The 17,714-nt window shown below is 39.4% G+C and overlaps 1 protein-coding gene across 1 annotated transcript; it reads right to left on the bottom strand.

The window, feature by feature from the left end:
- Positions 1-30: 30 nt before the first annotated feature.
- Positions 31-11,622, bottom strand: ccl25 (C-C motif chemokine ligand 25). The gene is made up of 3 exons (XM_031905116.1): positions 11,460-11,622; positions 5,222-5,330; positions 31-675 (listed from the first exon to the last, which is right to left on the bottom strand). Exons 1-3 carry the CDS (start codon positions 11,600-11,602, stop codon positions 658-660), a joined length of 270 nt encoding a protein of 89 aa, XP_031760976.1. The 5' UTR covers positions 11,603-11,622; the 3' UTR covers positions 31-657.
- Positions 11,623-17,714: the final 6,092 nt, after the last annotated feature.

The following is a 17,714-nucleotide window of genomic DNA, read 5'->3' as shown; positions in this document are numbered from 1 at the left end:
GTAAAGTATTGAAACCTCATGAACAACACATAATATATAAAAACACATTACTTTATTTAATCACAGAGCCATCTCAAAATAACAATACATCATACAGTAATTTTGCTTACTTACAGAGCTTTTGACATCACCAGGAAGGTTTTATTTACTGTAAGGGCAGCAGAACAATTTTCTTGACATTTCAGGTTTGGGTGAACCCTTCATCGTTACATTTAACGTGTCCTGTTTTCCATTGACCTGAATCACTTCAAAACTGGTGGGCCTTTGGGAAGTGGGTGGAATTTCTGACAGAAACATGTGATTCCTCTTTTTCAAATTTAAATATTGGGGGGCATGAAATGTAAACAATGCTGTATTAGCTTTTTTGTTTATACTTATTCTGCAGTCAGGCACTAAGCCACATAAAAGATGAAAATTAGCCAGCAGAACAGAGAGGTCATGGGCGCTAATTTAGGGACATTATAGTAACATCCCAAAAACAATATAAAGCCATTATAATGTATGTAGTTAGAACATGATTATTTTCCATTATGCTCTGGTAATATTATTTTTTAGATTAAGCTAAATAATGTTAACATGATACATTCTTGCCAAACGGAAACTCATTTTCAATGTCATGTTTCATCACTTTTCCTTTTGCAGAAAATACTCTGCATATTATCCAGAATACATTGCCTGAAAACAAAGAAGTCATTGCATGTTACAATATACTGGTATAGTCCATATTTATACACCTTTCTTTACAGACTGTACATGATACAAGATACCTGCAGGATACTTAAAAACCTTTCAAGTAACAGTAATTAATGATGCAGATAAGGGTAAAGAACTTTAAAGTGGTTTTATGTGGTTTTTGAGTTATTTAGCTTTTTTTTATGTTTAGCAGCTCTCCAGTTTGGAATTCCAGCAGCTATCTGGTTGCTAGGGTCTGAATTACCTTAGCAACCAGGCAGTAGTTTGAATGAGTGACAGGAATATGAATAGGACTGGACTGGAATTGAAAAAAAAGTAATAAAAAGTAACAATCGCAACAAAATTGTAGCCTCACAGAGAAATCGTTTTTTGGCTATTGGGGACAGTGACCCCCATCTGAAAGCTGGAAATATTCAGAACAAGGTGGCAAATAATTATAAAAAATTAAAAGTTGCTTAGAATTGGCTATTCCGTCACTATCCTCATTAGGAAAAACACTCCCTTTAAATTGACCCAGTTGATAACAGACCACTACGGGCGCTTCATCATACTCGCCTGTCTCATAGCCAATAGGCCCATAACTATAGTCAACCTATATGCCCCACCCCCATTCACTACCTCCCTATTAGACCACATTGCCAAAAAGCTGGCTGACCTGCCTCCCGCTCCAACCTGTATACTCGGTGATTTTAATCAAGTAATGGACCTGGGTAAGGATAAACTACACTCAACCTCCACCGGTGCTACCAACCTCACACGCTGGGCAAAGGCCCTACACCTTACAGACACATGGCGCTGGAAGCACCCTACGGACAAGGTATTCTCCTGCCACTCCCTCCCCCACAAAACATTCTCCAGAATAGATATAGCACTTGTATCTCCAGACATTCTACCCACAGTGGACACTGTGCAATACCTCCCCCAGGCCCTATCAGACCACTCGCCACTACAACTAACCCTGAGATGGCTTCCATCTCCCCACGATAAACTGTGGCGATTGAGCCCCCTGTGGCTCAAAAATGAGGAAGTAGCCGAGACAAACAACACAGCGTACAAAGAGTACTGGGAACTCAACTCTGGCACAGCCTCACCTTCCATAGTGTGGGAGGCCTCCAAGGCAGTCATGAGAGGCTCCCTCTCTGCGGCCATCGCCCATGCTAGACAAACTGCTCAAGAATCAGTCCAAGCTGCTGAGAAACAGCTAGCCGACTCCCAAGAACAGCACTTTGCCAATCCCTCCCTGCTCACCTACTCTTCCCTTCTGGAAGCTAGAGCGGCTCTAGAAAGACTAGACTAGAAAGACTGCAATAACTAGGAAAGCTCTCCTATACAGCTCCCAGCGAATATATGACCAGGGGGATAAAAACAGCAAAGTACTGGCCTACTTTGCCAAAACCCAACACACCACCACGGCCATCCCTAGAATTAAAACCCCAGAAGGGAGAATGCTAAGCGACTCCAGGGAAATAGCTGCCACCTTTGCCAAGTTTTATCAAGACTTATATGCATCTAAGATCTCTTATACAAATCCACAACTAACACAATTCCTAGACAACATCCCCATCCCCCCCTCTCCCCAGCAGAAAGAGCCTGGCTCAACCTCCCCATAACACCAGGAGAGGTGCAATTAGCCATACAGGCCCTACCCCCCAACAAAACACCCGGCCTGGATGGGCTACCACCTGATTGGTACAAAGGGCTGGCAGATGCAATACCCACACACCTCCTAACCACACTTCAAGACGCATGGGACATCGGTGTTCTACCTCCATCCTTCACTGAGGCCCTAATTGTTGTTATCCCCAAACCAGATAGGGACCCTACAATATGTGGCTCCTACCGGCCAATATCTTTAATCAACACCGACGCCAAAATTCTGGCTAAAGTCCTAGCGAGCAGACTGGCCAAAGTGGTAGAGGATCTTGTCCACCCAGACCAGTCTGGGTTTTTGCCTGGTAGAGCAACAGATATTAACCTCTAACTATTCACAAACCTACAAACCCCCCACAGAGAAACAGGTTTGAGGATTATAGCCTCTTTAGACTCGGAGAAAGCATTCGACTCCATTGAATGGCCCTACCTGTGGGAGGTCCTTAACAGCATTTTATTAAATGGGTCCAGTTGCTATACCAAAACCCCACAGCTAAAATTAGGGTTAACTGCATTACCTCAGAGCCCTTTGCCCTCTCTTGAGGGATTCACCAAGGCTGTCCCCTTTCTCCCACTCTATTTGCCCTTGCCATTGAACCCCTGGCCATCCTTATACGTAACTCCCCTAACATACAAGGTCTCACATATGCCAACATAACCGAAAAGGTATCACTATTTGCAGATGATGTTCTAGTGTATCTAGCCAACCCAGCCTAATCCCTCCCCGCGCTCCTACAAGAGGTTCAAAACTTCGGCAACTTCTCCGGTCTCAGAATCAACTGACATAAGTCCCAAGTATACGCCCTAGACCACACACCAGTAATTCCTCTCCCATCTGGTATGAAACTGCAATGGGTCCAATCCTTCAAATATTTGGGGGTCTGGGTCCACTCAGACCCCACACAGTTCACCAAACTTAACCTCGACCCACTGATGGACCGACTGGCCCTAACGTTGAAAACCTGGGTAAAACTACTGCTCACACTGTGGGGGTGTATCAACCTGCTGAAAATGGTCTTCCTCCCTAAATTTCTGTATATTTTCCATGCCACACCATATCCCCTCCCACGCTCATTGTTCCACAGACTCAATACCTTAATAATACCATACATATGGGCAAACAAAACACTGCGTATATCCTGGCAATGACTAGCAGCACCGCTACAACAAGGAGGCCTAGCCCTCCCACACCTCTTTCTCTATTACCTGGCTTCCCAAATATCATCCTTACACTGGCAATTCTGCCCCAACCCATACAACCCCAACACGGCCCTACACGCCTCCCTCCTTGACTCTATGGAAGGCTTAAGCAACTTCCCCTATACACACAGCACTGATGGGGGAGCTCTACCAGACTCTTTAAAAACCCCTCACAAAGCTTGGGTAGTGGCACTCAAACTTATGGGCCATCCACTACCCCACCTATCTCACATATTTTTCACAATTTTGCCCCTATGGGGAAATTTCCTACTCCCCCACCTCAAGAACATACCCGACTTTATAATCTGGCCGAGATTTGGGATTAAAAGATTAGGAGACCTAGTCCAAGGTGCACACTTCCCTACACACCATGAGCTGCGAGAAAAAGAACCCCAAGTGCACCTGCACCTATTCAGATACCTGCAGCTTAGACATGCCTTCCTGGCCCAGTTTCAAACCCTTACTCCAACCCTGGTCTCACTGGACCTAGAAGAAACATTGCACCAACCTATAGCCAAAAAGATTTTATCCAGACTCTATGCAAACCTCCTGGAATCTAATGCCAAACCATTTGAGCGTGCCCGTGAACTGTGGACCACCTCAATCCCTAGCTTAACGCCAGAGCAATGGGAGGAAGCCACAGAAAGCTGCTATGAGTTTCTAATTTCCCTACGGGACAGGCTGATCCAGTATAAGGTCCTGCACCAATTGTACATCACACCCACTAAACTCCATAAATTTGGTAAAGCACCAAATGACTGCTGCCTGAGGTGCAAATCCCCCCAAGCTGACTTTCTCCATCTAATATGGAGCTGTCCCCCCATTGCGCAGTTCTGGACCAAAGTGATGAACACCATAGCAACAGAACTAGCACTACCCAATGTGATCAATCCTTTTAGGCACAGTAGAGGACATACTCCCCACCAATGCAGCCAGGGCAAGATTTAGTTCCCTTACATTCTATGCAAAAAAAGCAATCATAATGAGGTGGATGGGCAACAGTGTTCCCACACTAGAATTCTGGCAACAGCTCATCAACGCTGCCCTACCCCTCATAAAACTCACCTACGAGACTAGAGGGGCACAAGGGAAATTTGAAAAAATTTGGGGAATGTGGTGCGAGACAAGCTGGCCTTTAGCCAGTTAAAATGGGGTTATGCCCAAATTAACAGTAACGAACCAGGGTCATGTCTGCGCAACCAACCTGTAATTCTGAAATGAAAATGTACCAAACACTCATTTTTATCTATGTAACCTGTTTTATTTAAGTGTTGTATTTTATTTTATTTTATTGTTACAATAAAAGAAAAATAAACCTTTAGAATTGGCTATACTACAACAGTCTAAAAGTTAACTGAAAGATGAACTGCCGCTTTAAATTCAGCAAGTTTCTGCACTCTTCATAACTCAGCAGTCCAAAGTTTTTTTTAGATTGCTTTGCAAATGTCCAAAAACACAAAAATCATTTGGTTAACAAAAGGGTTAGTTCATTCATATTAGCTTATTGTTGCTAATGTCAGAAACTTCTGCTACAGAGATGCACACCAAGGAGGAATAGTGAGGAATAGTACAAATAATGTTAATATTCACCAGAATGTTTATTACACTTTCAACATGGACTCTTTATGGGAAAATGCATTTTATTTGTAAATAAAGGTACAGTTTTATAAACTCTTACCTTCATCTGCTGATGTTTTGGGTATTTCATTTTGTGAAATTGTTTTATTGCTAGTCCTACCCATTGTTCCATTGGATTAGCACAGATAATTCTCTTTTTTAAATAAAATCTAGAGTGAAAGATATTGAAGAGAATTATTAAGTACAAAATACTTACTGTTGTAATACCATTTGATTTCTCATAAAGAAGTAAATTGTGACTGGACAGTTCTTAGGGCATAGACATAAGAGAGGGCAAGAAGAAGGAAGGACAGATAAGGACAAAAAGGGTGAAGAAAGAGCAGCATGAGTAATGTGTATGTTATCCTGGTTTTGTTGTTAAACTGTTGGAAAGTTTACAAAGGTGTTTAGAAGGTTGTTTTGGACCAGTGTTGTTGTTGGAGTACCGCAGGGGTCAGTCCTTGGTCCTTTGCTTTTTAACTTGTTTATTAATGACCTTGAGGTGGGCATAGAGAGTACTGTTTCTATTTTTGGTAATGATGCTAAATTGTGCAAAAATATAAGTTCCATGCAGGATGCTGACACTTTGAAGAGAAGGAAATTTTTTTACGAAAATGAGGTTCAGTGTTGAAAAGTGCACTTTGTTATGCACTTTGGTAGAAATAACAGAAACGCAAGTTATAAACTAAATGGTAGTGTGTTGGGGGATCCTTAATTGAGAAGGATCTGGGTTTTTTTCTAGATAAAAGTTATCTACAAAACATTTTATAGGTCTCTGGTAAGGCCTCACCTTGAGTATGCAGTGCAGTTTTGGGCTCCAGTCCTTAAGAAGGATATTAATGAGCTGGAGAGAGTGCAGAGACGTGCAACTAAACTGGTAAAGGGGATGGAAGATTTAAGCTATGAGGTTAGACTGAGTAAAAATGATCCTATTTTGAGACAAATTCTCAACAATGGATACAGATTTGTAACCAGAAAGACAGAAACTTTACATAATAAACTATCTCCCAGCGTAATTCACACTAATAAACCTACCAATACATGGTTATCCATAAAGGGCTGTTTAAATGCATTACTTGTAATTACATTTACAAAACTACAACATTTACCTCATCAATTACGATGAAAAAATATCAGATCAAACATTTCATTAATTGTAATACAAAACATGTTATTTACCTACTTACCTGTACAAAGTGTATGAAACAATATGTTGGTCAAACCAGTCGAAAGTTAAAAGATAGGATTAGAGAACATATTTTAAATATCACAAATGAGAATTGTCACACGACAGTAGCAAAACACTTTCAAGAATGCTCAAATAGATCGTTGTCATTTCTTAACATTATAGGAATCGATAAAGTTATCCCTAATCCCAGAGGAGGTAATATTAATTCTATATTAGTAAGAAAAGAGACTAAATGGATATTTTTCCTGAAAACGAGACAACCATATGGTTTAAACTTTGATTATGATGTAACCTGCTATGTCTGATATATACTTATATGTAGCCTAAATGAAATAATTTTTTTTTTTTTAACAATTCTTTTATTGAGCATTACAAAATATATATGACATATTGACTGTGTTACAACATGCTTGTTTTCATTAAAGTAAAAGATATAAATAAAAAATAACAGTTCAACTTAACATAGATGGTGTTGTGTTTCTTGTTGTTTCTAGGGTGTGCTAGAGTTTGATTGTCAAGTATTGGTTTGGATTGGGGAGGGGCTTCAGAAATACAGTTTAACCCTTAGTTTCTGTGTTTACCTTGTATAGAGGGTCTAGACTACATCTGGGTCTGGGTCTATCCAGGGTTCCCAAACCTTATAGAATTTATCCGGACAGCCTCTGCTCATGTAAGTAAGCTTATAGAGTGGAATTGCCTTTTCGATCAGTTGTTCCCATGAGTGTATAGAAGGCCCCCCACTGGATTTCCAGTGAATTGCAATTGCTTTTTTTGCATACATGCATAGAATAGACATTAGTGTACATAGTGCCCTTCGTGGTGTTACCTCTCCCAGCTGGTTAAGTAATATAATTGTAGGGTCCGATGGGAGTATAATACCAGTTTTTTCTTTTATCAGCTGTATTACATTTCCCCAGAAAGGTAGGGCAGTCCCATACCATGTGAATGAAGTTTGCAGGAACATGTTGGCAGCGTGGGCAATTTTGAGGTATGTTGGGGTTCATGTCGTGTAACCTCTGCGGGGTTAGGTATACCCTGTGTAAGTAGTTCATTTGCGTCATCTTATCTTTACTGCTAATGACCCCCTCGAAGGCTGAGTCCAAAATATCCAGCCATTGCTCTGATGTGATTTGGGGGATGTCTCTCTGCCATTTTGTGTACAGTTTACTCAGGGATACACTTCCAACTTGTATTAGTTGTGCATAGAAGCTTGAGAGAGGCTTTTTTAGAGTTTCGCTATGTATCATTGTTTCTATATGCCTTGGAGTGGTATCTATTGGCAGGTGCCCAAACTGTGCTTCAGCAGCATGCCTTAGCTGAAGGTATCTGAAGAGCATCCTATTCGGAAGTAAGTGTTTTTGTTGTAAGTCATGGTAGGGGAGCAAAGTTCCATTTGTCATGATGTCTGCCAGGTACTTGATGCTGTGTTGTGCCCATAGTTGTGGGTCTGGTATTGTTTTGAAGTGTTTTAGATGGGGGTTGTACCAGAGTGTGGTATATTCTGAGTGGTACTGTTGGGGTCTGGGGTAGAAGCAAATTGCTGTTTGCCAGACTCTGACTGTTGCCTTCATTAATGGAGAGGCCTTTTTTTGTATTTATAGCCTCTATACAGCAGGTTTTTGCTAAATGAAATAATTTAACACTAGTCTTTTACTATAAGAATTTCACTAAATTATCCTTATGTAAACTACTTTTACTTTTTTAACCACCCACTTCCAGTCATATGACTACTCAATGGTTGTGATTTGCCAATTGTAGAGCTCTCCCCATTGGCCACCCTGTCTTTAAATAATGTGCCTGTTGTAAATAGAATTTAGCCTATGATTAAGTACCCTGTGGTACGAAACGCGTAAGGCTTTCCTTGTTTTTTATATATGGATTAAATAAAAATTTATTTTTACTACAATTTGGCTGCTTCTCTCTACAATTTTAAATATCTGGAGTGCCTGCCTGCATTATTCTTGAAATGATTTTCCTATGAGGTTGGGGTTGTTTTCTCTGGAAATAAAGAGCTTGCGAGGGGACATGATTACTCTGTACAAGTACATTAGAGGGGATTATAGGCAGATAGGGGATGTTCTTTTTTCCCATAAAAACAATCTGTGCACCAGAGGCCACCCCTTTGGATTAGAGGAACGGAACTTTAATTTGAGGTTTTTTATGGTGAGGGCAGTGAGGTTTGGGAATGCCCTTCCTAGTGATGTTGTGATGACAAATTCTGTTGATGTCTATAAGAGGGGCTTGGATTATTCCTTGAACAAGCATAGTATCCAAGGCTATTGTGATACTAAAATCTACAATTAGTATTGATGTTGGTATATATAGTTTACAGTATGTATGTGAGTGTATAGATTGGTCGGTATGGGTATATGTGTGTGCGTTGGGGTTTGCTTGGAAGCGTTGAACTTTCTATGGGATTTCTATGGGAATTTTTGTAAACATATTTACCATTTAGTGAAAGTTCATCCATTGATAAATACACTTCAGAAAATCCCATAGGAATGAATAGAACATGGGTGAGTTTTTATGTATTAAGCTCTAAACTCACATTTTGATAAATTTGCCCCTTAGTGTTAAATATACTCCAATTGTAGAAAGAGTTAAAGAAAGTCATGAATCATATTCTTAATAGTGTTATAAATTGTGGAGACTGGCTAAAGGTATAGGGAACATGACCCAAAATTATCAACGCATGAGGTCTACTGCATAAAATGAAAGCAGGCTGCTGGCTATATGAGTGGGAATCTATTTTCTTGATGCATAGTGAATGCTTAGCTATATACAGGTCCTTTTCAAAAAATTAGCATATTGTGATAAAGTTCATTATTTTCTGTAATGTACTGATAAACATTAGACTTTCATATATTTTAGATTCATTACACACAACTGAAGTAGTTCAAGCCTTTTCTTGTTTTAATATTGATGATTGTGGCATACAGCTCATGAAAACCCAAAATTCCTATCTCAAAAAATTAGCATATCATGAAAAGGTTCTCTAAACGAGCTATTAACCTAATCATCTGAATCAACAAATTAACTCTAAAAACCTGCAAAAGATTCCTGAGGCTTTTAAAAACTCCCAGCCTGGTTCATTACTCAAAACCGCAATCATGGGTAAGACTGCCGACCTGACTGCTGTCCAGAAGGCCATCATTGACACCCTCAAGCAAGAGGGTAAGACACAAAAAGAAATTTCTGAACAAATAGGCTGTTCCCAGAGTGCTGTATCAAGGCACCTCAGTGGGAAGTCTGTGGGAAGGAAAAAGTGTGGCAGAAAACGCTGCACAACGAGAAGAGGTGACTGGGCCCTGAGGAAGATTGTGGAGAAGGACCGATTCCTGACCTTGGGGGACCTGCGGAAGCAGTGGACTGAGTCTGGAGTAGAAACATCCAGAGCCACCGTGTACAGGCGCGTGCAGGAAATGGGCTACAGGTGCTGCATTCCCCAGGTCAAGCCACTTTTGAACCAGAAACAGCGGCAGAAGCGCCTGACCTGGGCTACAGAGAAGCAGCACTGGACTGTTGCTCAGTGGTCCAAAGTATGTCATTCGGAAATCAAGGTGCCAGAGTCTGGAGGAAGACTGGGGAGAGGGAAATGCCAAAATGCCTGAAGTTCAGTGTCAAGTACCCACAGTCAGTGATGGTCTGGGGTGCCATGTCAGCTGCTGGTGTTGGTCCACTGTGTTTTATCAAGGGCAGGGTCAATGCAGCTAGCTATCAGGAGATTTTGGAGCACTTCATGCTTCCATCTGCTGAAAAGCTTTATGGAGATGAAGATTTCATTTTTCAGCATGACCTGGCACCTGCTCACAGTGCCAAAACCACTGGTAAATGGTTTACTGCCCATGGTATTACTGTGCTCAATTGGCCTGCCAACTCTCCTGACCTGAACCCCATAGAGAATCTGTGGGATATTGTGAAGAGAAAGTTGAGAGACACAAGACCCAACACTCTGGATGAGCTTAAGGCTGCTATTGAAGCATCCTGGGCCTCCATAACACCTGAGCAGTGCCACAGGCTGATTGCCTCCATGCCACGCCACATTGAAGCAGTCATTTCTGCAAAAGGATTCCCGACCAAGTATTGAGTGCATAACTGAACATAATTATTTGAAGGTTGACTTTTTTTGTATTAAAAACACTTTTCTTTTATTGGGCGGATGAAATATGCTAATTTTTTGAGATAGGAATTTTGGGTTTTCATGAGCTGTATGCCACAATCATCAATATTAAAACAAGAAAAGGCTTGAACTACTTCAGTTGTGTGTAATGAATCTAAAATATATGAAAGTCTAATGTTTATCAGTACATTACAGAAAATAATGAACTTTATCACAATATGCTAATTTTCTGAAAAGGACCTGTAACTTACTAAGAGTTATTGACATCCTTAGCAGTCTGTTGCAGTTAAGAGGATGAATGTAGAGTTTGTTCTTTGTATGTTGACCTCAACTTTGTTTCCTACCTTTCACGTTAACGTATCTAATTATTGGCAAATACCCTTTGCTGTCCTGATTTGTTAATTAATGCTTGCCTCCTATGTCATTAGCTCTTGTTAGCATATCCCATAATCCCTTTTAACCTGTTCTTTAATAATTGTACTGTACATGCTCCTCATGATGTCCCTAAAATCTCTGCTTTCCTGGTCTGTTGCCGTATATTTTCCTGCTGCTCCATGTCTGTAACCAGTACACCTCTGCCGTCATACTATAATGTGCAAACCTCATTACACAATTGCTAACCATTGCTTACTTCTCTCCACTGTGCTTGCTATTACCCATTTCACAACTGGGGGGCTGTGGGTTTGGGACTAGTTTTGTTATTGCATTAAAATTATTTTCTTTATTTTCATTCTCTAAGCATGCTTTTTTATTGCATACCTTGTTTTCTAAAGCCGTGGTTGCATATACCTGTAGCCCTTTCTATGACTATAGAGGGAGTATACATGTTATATAGTAAATTCTATTGGATACCCTATGTGAGAACTATAGCCTTCCCATGTAACTGTCAGCCTTTGCAAGTTATATAGTACATATAATGTAGTATACAATGACCATTATAGTAAATGTATAGATATGGACATTATTTACATAAATATAAGGAATACTTACATCACAGCTCTCATGTTACAGCTTTCACTGATTTCTTGTAGTTGATAGTATCTGATATGCTTATAAAGCCCTGAATACTGTGTTACCTTGGCATAGGACAGGCAACAATTTTCAAAATCACCTGTAGAAAATGTAATGAACATTACAGTGGGAAAGACACAATACAAATCTGGTTTTGCATCTAATCTGTAACCTTGGTATACCCCATAGCCAAGAGATCATAATGTTATGTGCAGTTAAAGTTTAGATTAGGCAGAGCTTTTATACCTCATGGATGTTAGCGTTAAGGTGGGTAACCCTGATAGTGCTGCTAGATTCTAGAGATTTAGTCAATTCTTTCAGCCAAGGCAGCTACATGTCATACCTATACAAGAGCTCTGAGTTTGGGTTCACCTATTTTTGAAGATGTACACACTGGGGGACACCATTTAACAAATGTGTTAATGGAACAAATCATGCCACTAAATTTATCAAAATCTTACAACGTAGCCGTTTTCACTTGTTCAAGGTATTTATGGAAAGGTGTTTTTAAAAATTGCTCTATCGTCCGTTGACAGTATGTGTGCAGATGTTTTATGCACACCTTCCAGCATCTCAGTTGGAATATTGTCTGACAAATGTGCACTACATAAGTTATCAAGTAGTGACCACATTTAGTCTACGGTCCAAGAAAATAGCACAACAGTTGGAGGTCAGCTGCTTTTTCACATCTAAGATGATAATTGCATGGTTGTCCAGATTTGTTGAGATTAAAAACATTGGTCTGTTTGTTACTTGGACTATGTATTATCCTCCTGAGCCACTGAAAGCTTTTTGAGCACCTATTTGTTGTCAGCTCTAATAAACTTAATTATACTGACTTTATTCTCTGTATCTCATCATTTACTCTAGCTGCTGGTAACTGCATATTTAATGGCCAGTGTAAGCCTTCCAACTCCACCATTGCTGGATCATTGAGTCAATTCCTTGGTCTAGCTCCCATGTTCCTGAGTTTCTTGATTCCATTAGTCCATTGTTCCAGTGTCCCTTCCTGCTTATTCTTTTTTCTTCATATTCATGTCCCACTTTTGACTGGTCATTTTATACAGACTTTTGCTATATGCCGTCAGCTCTGACCTTCAGCCTGATCACGACACGTTTTTTATTTTGCTGCCAATCCTGACCTTTGTTATATGGACTTCATATCTTCATTTGTTTTTTCTTTAAACTTTTTATTGTGCAAAGAAACCTTCTCCTGGTTGTTCACATAGTTCATAGATTCTTATCTGCCAGTCACACATTTTTGTCTGAATGTCTGAATGTGACAATGTTGCTTAATTTTGCCTGAAAGGTTCCTTAATCTTAATATACACATACTTTTATAAGTAAAATATAAATTGTATCTGCCTAACCAGCTGCTGTCTGTATGTGTTTTACTAACCTGGCTGCTAACTTACTAGATGGTAATAATATCTTATTAGTAGGGAAAATTTCTTAAATATGTGCCCTATACACAGTGTTGAAAACAAGAGCTCTGGCTTGCTGCACTTTGGAGAATATGCTATGAACATTTGTTCACATACCTGTTGTGCCGGATATACAGAAATAGATACAAGTAACCAAAACCAGGAGACGCAGGTGCATTGTTTTCTACTTCAGCTTTAACAATTAAAGAAAGTTCAGCAGTTACACATCAAGGTACGGTTTTTCAGCAGCAGTCCCTACAAACAAATATACGATTAATTGTTTATTTACCCTTAAACCGCTTACTCCTGACATTTTCTACTGTACATAAACAGTACAAGACTAAAGAAGTTCTGGAAATGTGGCTTCTAGATTTAACTTTATTAATATATTTGCAAATTTTATTAAGACCCTGGATTACCCCATTCTCCAATATCTAATTTTTAGTGGCCAGGCACAAAATGAATGTCCTTTCATAAGGATGGGTGAGAGCCTTGCTGCACATTACCAGAACCATTAAAAAGCAGCCCTAATTATTTTGAGTTGATTTTGTTTTAATTTGATGCATGCCTCCTTTAGTCTGATTTGCCAATCTTACAGTTTTGCAATGTAAATAAGTCTTCATGTGTACTTACAGGAATGACATATTTAGGTTGGGTTAAAAAAAGACCAGAGTCCATCAAGTACAACCCTTCCAAGTGAACCTAGCACACACATAAACCTATAATGCCCTATCTATACACTCACATACATACACTACATTACCATTCAGAAACAAATTAAAAACATCTGCCATTGACATCTAAATCTGTTTACAGTTCTGTCCTAACACCTGTGATAGTACATCTGCCCATTAATGCAAAATCTTCTTCTGCTGTCTTCAACATCTACTGCTTAACGCCCCTCTCACTTCTTCACATGCACCACATTTTCTAGAGCTGCACCATTTTTTAATACACTATGACAGTCTATCATACATTCCCATTACTGCAATATTACACACTTATTAAACACATTTCCAATCCATTTTCCTTGTGATAAAATGCATACCACTGCAACCAACTAAAATTCACAGAATTTTCCTTACTATCTCTAAACTTCTTATGTCTTTCTTCTCCTTCTCCTTTTAGATTGTAGGATCTAATGGACAGGACCCTTTGTATCTCTTGTATATAATGTATATGTTTCCCCACTCTCAACCAAATTGGAGACAATATCCTTAGAGAGGAGTTTGGTTTAACTTGATGAACATTGTCTATTTTTAAACTCTAACATGCCCACTTTATGTTGTTCGTACTATGAAATATGTTGGCACTTGATAAATATTATTAATCTTATATAAATACCACAAAACCAATAAATGACTAAAGCATTGGCACAGCTCAAGAGACTGCAGGACAAATGCAAAAGGTGTTTTTCTTCCATCTGACAGGACAAGACTGCAGATGATTTTATGTAGAAATTTAGTGGGGCTAATTATTTAAAGGCTGAGGTTTTAAATGGTGATTAGGATAAGGTGAAAAGTAATTAGGATCCTGGCACATAGTGCTACAGAGGGGAGCAGTAGGAATTGGGAATGGGCAAGAAAGACTAGCAGTTTAGAAATAATGAAATATTTGGAGGTGTTGGGACTGTTCAGAGTAGGCTCCGACTGGCAATCTGTGAATTCTGGATAATGGCAGAGGGGTGGCTGTAAGATGCCATAGGCAGTCAGTATTTGTTAAGGGTCTGTTTGGGCCTCTGTACTTGAAATGCCAGGGCCTATTTTGAATCCCAGTCTGGGCCTGGTGCAGGCTACACCTGTGTGTTAGGCAGAAAAGGTGTGGGCCAGAAACATGTGAAAAAAGATCAAAAGAAATTCTTGAAAGAAAGGTGTGTAGATAAATTGGGTAGTAATGCTGTATATGAGATAATACGGATAAGAACAGGGTTGTTGGAAGATTGCATATAGAAAGGTATGACTGGGTGTTAATGAATAGCTTAAAACTTAAGAAGCAGTGTCAGGGACAAAGAAAAATTCCCATCTCTAACAAAACACCCTCATGGCAAAAGCCCATAGTACCCAATCCGTAATTAGTTTTGAGTAATCTACTGGAGGTTTATGCAGCAATGAAATAATTGCAAGCAAATGTCTGTCTGTTACTTCAGTCAGCCTGTGAATAAGCGTTTATCCACAGGTTGATGACCCTCACGCTCTTGCGCTAACATTCTGGGACATACCAGCTTTGCTTATCATTTAAAGGAGCTGTTTCTATTTCCAACTTGTTCTTTAAAAGCAAATTGACTATAAGGCTATAAAGCTGTAGGGTTGGACCACTATTTACTATCTGTAGTAGACATTTTTAAACATCAATAGTAATAATAAATCATGTTCCAGTGTGGAGGTGTGGCTGAATCTCTACATGACTTGGATTTCTGCATAAATGTGGATAACATCAAGGTAAAAAATATAGCAAACCTTCAACTTTGAATGTTGTATGGCCAGATTGCTGGAGGATGAGGCAAGGTTGGTGGCCCCTAAGCAAACAGACCACGGAGAAGGAATGAGGTGCAATAAGTTGTGTAACGTAAGGTTTATGAATGCCTCACCTAAATTTGCTCTCCCCATTCACCACTCTTCTGGGATGTTACAATTTATCAAAGCTAAGAAAGCAAACATTGCTGTGGTAAGGATCAGCATGGAGGCTATCGTTATGATGCCATGGACATAGACATTTTTGCCATAATGACCATTGCCATGAATACCTTCTCCTAGTGACTATTTCAATGAAAAACATCTTTGTATTGCTAACACTAACCTGTATGGATCTGGTCAATTAATACAGGGCAGCATTATTTGTTTTAACAAAGACTTGTTGACTTTCTTACTTAGTAAATGCAAAAGACAATGCAATATTATATGTCAGCATCACAAAAGTTGTCCCTAAGAGAATATCAAAATATTTTACATTTGAGTTTCCTTTTGTTTTCATCAGGTTTGTTACATCATCTTAAAAGGTACAATTAGTTCTTGTTTAAGTGTAAAATACATGAAACATTTATTCAAGCTGCACTGAGATCAAGATCTGGGCACAGCTGTATCTTATACATGTCAATGATCTGGCAGCAAAAAGATAAAGTAAATATTACTCACAGCCTTCCCTTGGTGAACGTTTTTCTTCTTATTAGTATTGCAGTACTTTGCAGCTTGGAAAGTGTCTCAAAATTTTATAGTAAAGCTCCACCCATCAGATCTTTGACCCATAACATATAAGTTTCAATTTCCAAGCTTACTACAGGCATTCATTTAGCAACAACACAAAGTCTTGGCATTACCAATGCGTCCAGCAATTTCAAACATGATTCTGAGTAACACTAAGTGGTTCTGAATTTCCTTTACTTGCAAAAAAATTTTCTGGGAACAAATCTGATTAAAAATTATTTCCAGGGACAAAATTCCGATTTCCTTTTTGCTGTATCTATTATAATATCTGTTTCTAAATGTAAATACAGCAGTGTCTGGCATTGTACAGGTGTTTATTTGTATGTATCTCCTGGTTTCTGTACAGGAAGGTATAAATGTCAATGTTTCCTTATTAAGGTCTAATAAAAAAAAAAAATAATTACTAACTTACTGTACTTATTATTATGGCCTTTGTGGCATGGGCATGAATACAATAAGCTGCAGCTGCAATTTACATTCTGATCTACTGAGCATAATAGTTATAGTGCTAGCAAAGTAGTTATAAAGATGTATAGTAGCTTAAAGAAGGAAAGATAAAAACTAAGAAAGCTTTATCAGAAAGGTCTATGTAAATACAGCCATAAGCACACATTGAGTCCTCTATCAAAAGAAACACAGGATTTATTGTCTCCTTTTTTGTAAACATGTTCTTGGGTGAACAAAAAGTTGTTTACTTGCTATAGGGACCTGTATATGTCTGTTCAAATTTCTGAAGCCCAGCATCAGCTCCTTGTATAACATAACCCCCTCCCTCAGATAACCCACGTCACTCACCAGTTCAGCGTGATGTATGCTTACTCTCTTTGTCTGTTCCAGAACAGTACTTACCCCACACTGTCCATCACTGTTCCAGCCCAGTTCTCTCTTCCTACTTCCTAAAAAATATGTCAGCAGAATTCTGATCACTTCCTCTTTGCTCCATAGCCTTAAGCCTACTCATGTTTCCCAATCATCTTTCCGTTCTTAGCTTAGTCCCACCTTTGCATAGCAAAATCCCTGTCCTTCACAGACTCAATTCTCAGCAACTACTCTATGCTCTCCTCCTTCACCAGCTCACTCTCAACACTCTGAAGGGGTGTATAATCCAAAAGAACATCCTCATAATTGAGCTAGCATTGAGCTAACAGTCTAAGACCTGAAAGAGAAAAGGGAATTCTTATCTTCTGTTTCATTTTAATTTTCTAGCAATCACATTGTCTTCAAACATAAGTTTTACAAGTCAGGCTGATGAAATGCCAGCAATGTAGCAACCCTTAGTACATAATTTGTCTCAATATAACAGTGTGTATATTTCTGTTGAAGATCAGAGAACCTTTTCCTCTGTTTTGAAATAATCCAGCCACATTACAGATGGGAGAGAAATCCAATTGGCTGGGAGCCCCAGTGCACCTCTGGGAAAAGAGGAGGAGGCCGGGAGTGCCTTGCTTTGGAGCCAAATCCATGTTTTGGACCAGAAGTTTATAAAGAAACCCTGCTGCAGAGCCAGACAGATCCAGTAAAGCAGGAAGGAGTGAAAGAGCTCCAAGCAACATTTATGGCTGCGGAATGCTCAGCTTGGGACAGCTTTGAACTCCAGCCCTAGAGAGAGT

This window comes from Xenopus tropicalis, chromosome 1, assembly GCF_000004195.4.
Source record: "Xenopus tropicalis strain Nigerian chromosome 1, UCB_Xtro_10.0, whole genome shotgun sequence".
Taxonomy (NCBI): Eukaryota; Metazoa; Chordata; class Amphibia; order Anura; family Pipidae; genus Xenopus; species Xenopus tropicalis.
This window is presented reverse-complemented; position numbering and strand designations above follow the sequence as displayed.